This window comes from Netta rufina, assembly GCF_964035555.1.
Source record: "Netta rufina genome assembly, chromosome: 3".
NCBI classification, from domain to species: domain Eukaryota; kingdom Metazoa; phylum Chordata; class Aves; order Anseriformes; family Anatidae; genus Netta; species Netta rufina.
In genome coordinates, this window is record NC_140125.1 from 120716670 (window position 1) to 120724904 (window position 8235).

Sequence of the window (8235 nt, forward strand, 5' to 3'; positions counted from 1 at the left end):
CTACCATTTCTCCAGTTCAGCGAGTGCATTCTGCTTTGTAACTTCCTGCCACGAAGTAGGGATTTCTCCTTTGCCATGAAATTTCCCTTTGTAGTGTTGTTCTAGCTGTGTCCTGAAAGAAGACACAAACCATTCCCAGTATGCTTGCATGGATGTGTCAGGAGGAATGCTCCAAGTGGAATAGGGATGTCCTGCATCCCGGTATTTCTTGTAGGGGATCCATGTGTCTTCACCAATCCTGAATAAGCAGTCACTTGAAACACTGCTAGAACAAACATCAATTTTAAGGTTGTCTGTTTTATGCCATTTAGATCCTCTCTTTTCATACCATCTGTATCCTCTCAAAACTTGTGGACGATGGAAGACAACCCGGTGGTCTCCGTGATGGTTTGGCATAGTGTTAGTGCAAACAGCCCCACAAAATGGACATCGCTCCTGGCACCCTGCAAACTGCACAGCCAGTATTGTGTGAGGCTGCCTTTCAAAGGAGCTCATACGAGCTTCTTCAAACTCTTTCCTGAGATCATCAATAACAGGAGATAGTGCTTCTGTCATTGCATTATTCAGGAACTCTATGTCTGTTATCTCCTGATGTTCAATGCCCTTCAGGTCGCTCCTGGGCAAGTTTAGCACGTCTCCAAGTGCTCTGCAGAATTCATCCAGCCAAAGAGAGATTTTATCCTTTCTGTCTTTTCTGTCTTTGACGACCGTGGTTGATGCAAAAACAGCTGACTGAATGTTTTCATAGTAACGAGAGAGGGAGTCTCTTAAAAACGTCTCTAGCCTTCTGTTCTTATCTAAACAGTACGTCTCAACTTTTGTCTTAATGTAATTATTTAAAAAGTCTCCTGGGGCACTAAGGTAACGCTTAAAATTTTCAAAATTTTCTTCTTCTGCTAGGTATTTCAGCATGTAATTTTCCAGAGTGGATCTATTGCCTCCAAAATCTGGAATTTTATCCTTCACGTCTCGAGCTATGTCAAGAGCTGTCTTCTCATAGATGGCGTGTCGAAGAGCTGGGGCAATCTTGCTGCACAGGAAAACAGCAAATGTTGTGATGCAAGAGGCTCCTTGGCAGGAAATCTGGAAATATTTAAAGAAGTCTTCTCTCTTGCTCTCCAGGTAGATGACTGGATCATTTGCTTTCCTGAATGCTGCATGCATGTCTTTAAACCTTTCTGCTGCCATTCTGCACAGGTACAGTGATAGATCTATTTTGTAATCTTTATTGAAACTGTAATTTGCAGTGGTAGGGACAGAGTTTATACCTTCCTCCACTTCATTTAGTATTTCATGAATAAAAGTTCGACTGTAATCCATTTTGTCCTTTTCCTTCTTCTCAATGTTTGCCTTCACACGCATTTTGATACTCTCTGTAACGTGTTGTATGCTGTTCTCATCTGCATTGTCCAAATCCTTAGAAAATCTGATGAAACCTTTCTTCATAGACACGTGTTTCTTTCTGTCAAGAGAAAAGACAGTCTTCTGGGAAAACTTACTGATTCTTTTATCTACCTTAGGCTCCTTAAAGTGCTCTAGAAGGACATCTTCTATGTCCACGTCGATGTCCACCTCTTCCTGAGGGGGAGCAGCAGAGGAGACTTCATAAAGCCTCTCCATCCAGATAGAATTGAAGCGGTTTCTCAGTTCACTTTCACCTAATTTCTGGCCTTTTAGAGACAGGGCCACCTCTCTGCTCTTTCTCAGGAGCTCATTTTCATATTCAGACTTCCTCTCATCCAGTTTACTCTGGCTCTTCTTTACTTCTATAAGTCTCTCACACTTCCTTCGTGTTTCAACAAGAAGGGATTCTCTCAGTTCTTTCAGCTTCAGTTCTGTGCTGCTTTTCCACTGGATCATAATTTCACGGTCTCTGCCTTTACCGAAAAACATCTTCATGTTCTTGGTGATGGCATCACTTCTCTCTTGCACCAGTTTTTCAAGGTGTTCTGTGGTGACCTTCCCCAACTCCCCATTCCGAACCTTGTTTTCCAGTTTCATTTGCAAGTCTAAGATGTGACTTCTCAGCTGCCAGGTCCACTGACTAAATGCAGTTTCCAGGTTCTTGTAGGCAGCAATCTCCACTGAATTCTTGAAGCTGAAAACGAAGTTTTCATTCAGCAAGGCATTCCACAGGTCACTAATACGAACTTTCAAGCTGGAGAGCCTCAAAACGCTGCTGTGCGATTCCTTCTTGGCAGCTTGGAGAATTTTGCTCTTTAATTCCTGGACGTTCTGGCTGTAGGTGGGGTTGGGCGGTGCCATCGGTGGGTTTCCTTCCCACAGGTGAGCAAAGTAATGAATGTGGGTGTTCACGTCAAAGCGGATGACATCGCTGAAGCAGGTGATGTCACAGAATTCCTGCTGGGCCGCGGTCACGGTCATTTCATCCAGCTTTTCCTGCAGACGTCTTTGTCCTTCCATGTTCTGTTCCTTTGCGGTTATTTCGCCCACGTTTTGGTGCACAAAGAGGCAGCCTGGGGAAATATTAACTTGCTTCATCCTCAGGAAAGCCTGCACAGCAATCTGAAGGACGTCTTGCATTTCCGAAGGATTTTCTCCAAAGATGTTGATCAGAGTCATGTTGCCGATGCCAATGACAAAGGTGGCCAGCTCATTGTCATGGTTAAGTGACTGCTTATTGGCCATCTCTATGGCACGAAGTCCTTCTGTGTCAACAACGAGCAGGTAATCAAAGTTCAAATTCTGTTGGAGCTTCTCGTCCACTTTAATGAGCTGCATAAACGCTCCCCGGGTGCACCTCCCTGCGCTGACGTTAAACTGCAGACCAAACATGGCATTCAGAAGGGTTGACTTCCCTGTGCTCTGGATGCCAAGCACAGAAAGCACAAATACTCGCTTGTCCCCTAGCTTCTCAATTAACCTGTCAAAGACGGCTCCAATCCATTGCAGTGGTATGTAAGAAGCATCACCATCCATCAGCTCAATGGGATACCCTAAAACCATCAGATCAGCAGCAATTTCAGGTAATTTGATAAAGCATTTTTCTTTGGAGTGTGTTGATTCCAGTGCCTCATAAATCTGCCCCACCTCTCTCAAAATATGCTCAAGGCCAATGGACGAATCATTGATTTCATCAGAAAGGGCATCTAATTTCTTCATCAATTCAGTTTTGTGGTTGTTGCTTTCATTGTTTTTCTTTCTTGATACACTTCGATACCATTTCTGATGGTACTCTCTCTTCAGCTCACAAAGGTGATCAGAGGAGATGTCATCCATGAAGATCTTCATCCACTGCAGAAAGAATTTCTTGGTATTGTCTGGCTGTGACTGGAGAAAGCCAAGGACTGTTTTCATCAGCTGATTGAGGGGAAACGCTTTGCGTAGTTGCTCTTGTCGTATTGCTGACTTATCCAATTCAATTTGGCTCCAATGATGCTCTATGCTCTTGTTCCCCTTTTCCTGCAAGCGAGTGAGTTCTTTGTCCTGTTTACACCACAGGTACCACAGTTTTCCCTGAAGAGGCAGTAGCTGTGATTTGATCTCAGACAACTTCTCTTTCTTCAACAGATTCACCAGTTTGATTGCCATTTCTTTGGCTGTCACGCATGCTTCTGCATCTTCATCGACTAAGAAGCCGTGCTGGCGAGCTGTGCTCAGGCATGCATTGAGGCTAACAAGCGTGCTCGACCCTTCCACTAGGTCTCGGATGGTTTTTGTCAGCTCACCCACTAATTCTGCTTCATTTCTGTTCTTGATCCCTATTCTTATGTTTTGGCTAGATTGGCCAGCTGCAATGCTCTCTTTCTCAGTGAAAAGGCAAACCAAAGGCCTCCGAGACTCCCACAGATCATGTAAAATCCTTCTGCCTTTCTCGTTGCCCTGATCAAACTCAGAAACAAGAACCACGTTCACGGCAGAGATCTCCTGTAAAAACTGCAGCTGGGGTTCGTGATCTCTCGCATCTCCATGCAGGTTACAGAAAGCAACAGGGCCGTTAAAGCTGTCGTCGTCGCTACCACGGGGAAGGTACCAGGAGATCTCCACAACACCTTTCATCAGGAAGCAGTCTTTGGTGCTGCCTTTGCAATGGCGGTGGAAAAAAGTGTCATGTTTTTTCGTGCTCAGCAGGGCATTCAGGAGCTGAGACTTGGAAGAGGAAGGAGAGCTGCCGATGCGGAGGAAGGACACGATGGGCATCTCTGCCTGATAAATGAGTTTGTTGTTGTGATTGCTAATCCTCGTCTGCTCTCCCAATTTCATCGTCTCTTTCCAGCTCTTCTTGATTTGGCTGAGGGACCAGAGAGGGAACTCTATCTGTGAAGTGCCCGGGTTTGGTACCAGGAGGGGTAGTGCAAACTGGCAGAAAGCGAGCTTGGATGAAAGGTACTGTCTCATGAAATCATCAGCACAATGAAAAATTGCCATCTGGAGGTCCATGGGGTGCACATGACTCTCCCTGCTTGCAGATTCAGGGGCTCCTTTGTCCAAGTCACTGAGAAAGTCATCAAAGGAATCAGAGGGCTTGTGCTCCTCCCCTGAGGTGTTTGGTGTGGGAACAACTTCTGGCTTACTCGTCTCCTTGCAAGTCAGGTACCTCACCCGATAATCCACGGTCAGGAGCCTTTGCAGGAAGTAAAATGGTAGCTCGCTGTCCTTGCTGGGCTGGCGCTTGTGTACAGATGTCTGGTGTATTATGTGGAAATCTTCTGTGCCCATTTTTCTTGGATAGTACCTTTCCAGCCCGAGGCGCTTAAGTAAGTTGAGGAACTCTGGGCTTGCAGTGGCTTGACTTGCTTTGGATTTGCTGCTGTCTGATTTGGGTTTGCACTGACTGGGAGGCTGCATGCCTTGAAAAGCATCTTCCAAGTCTGTTATTATACCGTCTTTGTTCAGGTTGCCAGATGTGTCCTCCACTTGACCATCGATGAAGGATTGCAAATCTCTTTCCAGCATCTCCCAGTCTTTGAATGCATTGTGCTTTTCGAGGAGAGCTTTCATCTCTGTGGACCATGTGTTTCTTATCTTTTCTTTCATGAAAACTAAGCGGTCATTCTTTTGCTCAGGGGTCATCTTCTTGTTTTCGGATGTTATGGTGAGCCCCATCAGCAGCAGGAAGGCCTGAGCTCTGCAAACATCCTGTTCCTTCAGGCTCTGATACTCGTTATGTGCCACGCGCATTTCCTGTATCATGAAATTAATTTCTGGACACCCAAGGAGGTACTGAAAAGTGCCGCTTTCTACTTGGTATCCCATGCTGGTTGTAACTAAGAGCACTAAGAGTTCTATGTCTTCCTGTGCCCTTTGCTGCAGAGACTGGAGCAAGGAAGAAACAGACTGGCTTACAGTGAAGGTGGCTTTGATCTTTGCCTCATGAATGGCAGATGCAGAAGTTGCCGGTGCGTAGGTGACTTCCATGATATACTCCTTCATTTGCAGCAGTGTCTTAATGAGATCTTCAAGACTGGAAATACTGGGAGTTTGGGGAAGTGTCTGATCCTTGTGGAAGACCCACTGCATAATGAAGGAAGCTCTGGGGAAGTCCTTGACAAAATAGATGTGAGGATCCAGCAGGCACTGCAGCAGAGATTTGATGTAGGTGGTGTTTTCTGGAGAAGACTTCTGGCAAAAAGAAACAGTGTTCACCAGGAACTCCTGCAATGCTTTGTCTGACAGACATATGTTGATCCAGACACTGTGATTCTTTGTTCTGTTACCCAGACCCTGTTTAAAATCTATCAACATGAGCAGTTTCTTTTCATCCACTGTCCCCTCCCAGGTCTTTACTTGCTCCAGGAAAGCTCTGGCCTCTTCTACGGCACCGGCCAGTTCCTCTCCAAAGGTCACACCGGTGCTTTGATTCGTTAGCTCTTCATAGACAGCCCTGAGGCTGCTGCTCATTTGATAGGAGGATTTAAAATCGCTGCTGTGGTTGGACAGGATTATGTCCCACACTGGGATCAGCTGAAAGCCCCGGTCGATCACACACCAGGTTGTGTTATTGGCCACAAGCCCGCATTTCCACTCGGGAAGGGAATCCGTCTCTGCTGGGCCCCCTGTTTTGGTCACATAGAGCTGAACTGCTGTGTGGGTGCTGCTTCTGTCTCTTCCCTGAAATGATGCCTGTGAGCTGGAGTTTGAAGCACCCCCCTTCACTCCCCACTTGGTACCAAAGCCGCTGAAGCTAGCCCCAACGTAGCTGTTCAGTGCTTCAGATGTTTGTTGCTTCATCTCATCCCATTGCTCTGCTCTGAAACCTTCGGCAGATGCTTTCCACCAGAATATTCCCCCAAAGTGGAGGGGTCCCTGGTTCACGTGGGACCCAAACCTGCTGAAGAAGCTGGAGCACCTGCTCTTCAGTAGGTGGAACCTGTCTGCCTCCTGGGTGATGCTCAGAAGCTGTTCGATGTCTTGCAGCTCTCGCAGGGCTGCGTCTGAGAGGCGAAGCTGGTCCTTTTGGAAGTAGTAGGAGGCCAGAGGGATGTATTGGTACTTGGTGGTGCAAATGTACGCCTGCTCCGAGCGTGACCGATGGGAGTCCTCTGACTGTGAGGACTTGCCATAATCTACACCTGTTTCAACACTGAACCCCCAGAACCCAGCTTTGACAGAAGCATTGATGCTGAACCCCAGCTGCTCCATGGACTTGGTGAAAGAGGCTTCTGCTGCAGAGGAGGAGAACTCCTTCCTCTCAAGCAGCGACCCTTGCACTGGACCAGTGAGCACGAAGCCATCAGGGACCCTGATGAGTTGCTCTCGCTTTGCCAGCACATCTTCCAGGCTCTTGGTTTGGTAAATCCCCTGCAGAGCCAGGCCTCCCGATGCCCACCTCAGGACCTCCTTGTCAGAGACGTTCTCCCTCTTCTCCATGGACTTCTCCTGCTGCTCCAGTTGCTTCCGGATGCTAACCAGCTCATCCAGCAATGCCTTCCCTGGAGGTGCCCAGTACTCCTTGGGAATGTCCATGGCTTGCTGTAGGGCCTCCTCTTTCTGTCTTATCATTTCTTTGCTGTGGCTGCGGCTCTTCTGCATTTCTTCCAGCTCCCGTAGGATTGACTTTGCTTCTTCTTGTCTCTGCTTCATCCTCTCCAAGTGCTGCTTTTGTACTTCATCAACACCTGTTTCCTTGCCTGTGATTCCTAGGAGCCTTTGGAGTGCCTTGGTCTCCCAGTTATACCGTCCTTCACGTGCCAGTTTAAGGCAGTCTTCATATTGCAGATGTTTCAAAGCATTTATTGACTTAACACCCAATATCTCTGACAGTTTGGGGAGCCAGTATTCTTCATCAAGTCCTTCCTTCTCAAATGCTTCTGCCAGCAATTGCTTAGCAATTCGTGCCTTTTCCCCAGCAGCTGCTCTCTCCTCCTGTGACTCCATGGCTGTGGAAGGGGAAAAGAGACTTTTGTTACGTTAGGTTAGAGGAGGCCACCACTCCTTCAAAGAGGCCTCTCCATAGTTCCCGGCCCATGGATTTCTTCTGCCCTGCTGCTGGAACCCAGCCTCGGGCACCCCCGAGATAGGTAGACACAGACAGACAGACACACGCAACCACTGGCACGGCTGCACACATAGCCATGGACAAGGCGCTGCCTTCAAAAGCACCCATATATAAGCTGCCAGGACTGGTCTCACCCGTCACTGGCTCCTCGTCCTTACAGCACTTGCCCACATGAGGTAGAGAAAGGGATTGCCTGGAGAGAGGCAATCTCTGGCCCATCAAGTAGCGACTGGAGACTGGATAACCTTAAGGAAGCCAACACTCTCGCCATCCACATACCCTTACACTCTTGTCATGCAAAACTACTAACTAAGGGAACAACGATGGTAAATTTTCTAGAGGGGAAGGCATATGAGGAGTGGCTGAAGTCACTTGGATTGTTCAGCCTGAAGAAGAGGAGACTGGGAGGAGACCTCATGGTGGCCTCCAACTTCCTCACGAGGGGAGCGGAGGGGCAGGCGTCGCTCTCTGGTGACCAGCAATAGGATTTGAGGGAACGGCATGGAGCTGGGACAGGGGACAGTCAGGCTGGATATCAGGATAAGTTCTTCACCAAGAGGGTGGTTGGGCACCAGAGGCCAAGGGGGGAAAAGGGGGCTCCCTGTGTGGCCCCTGCCCTGCCCAGAGCAAGTCAGCGGGGACCTACCTGCCCACCCTGGTGCTCTGCAGCTTCTGCACCTCCTCAGCCCAGCTCCGGCAGCCTCTCAGCCCAGCTGCTGCACCGCCTCAGCCCAGCTCTTGCACTGCCAAAGTCCAGCTCTTACCCCACCCCTTAC

General features: G+C 48.1%; 1 protein-coding gene across 1 annotated transcript; it reads right to left on the reverse strand.

Moving 5' to 3' along the window:
• On the reverse strand, positions 1-7338 carry LOC311208092 (interferon-induced very large GTPase 1-like; the record flags this gene model as incomplete). The annotated part of the gene is made up of 1 exon (XM_084284513.1): positions 1-7338. One exon carries the CDS (start codon positions 7336-7338, stop codon positions 1-3), a length of 7338 nt encoding a protein of 2445 aa, XP_084140639.1.
• Between the last annotated feature and the right edge of the window lie 897 nt (positions 7339-8235).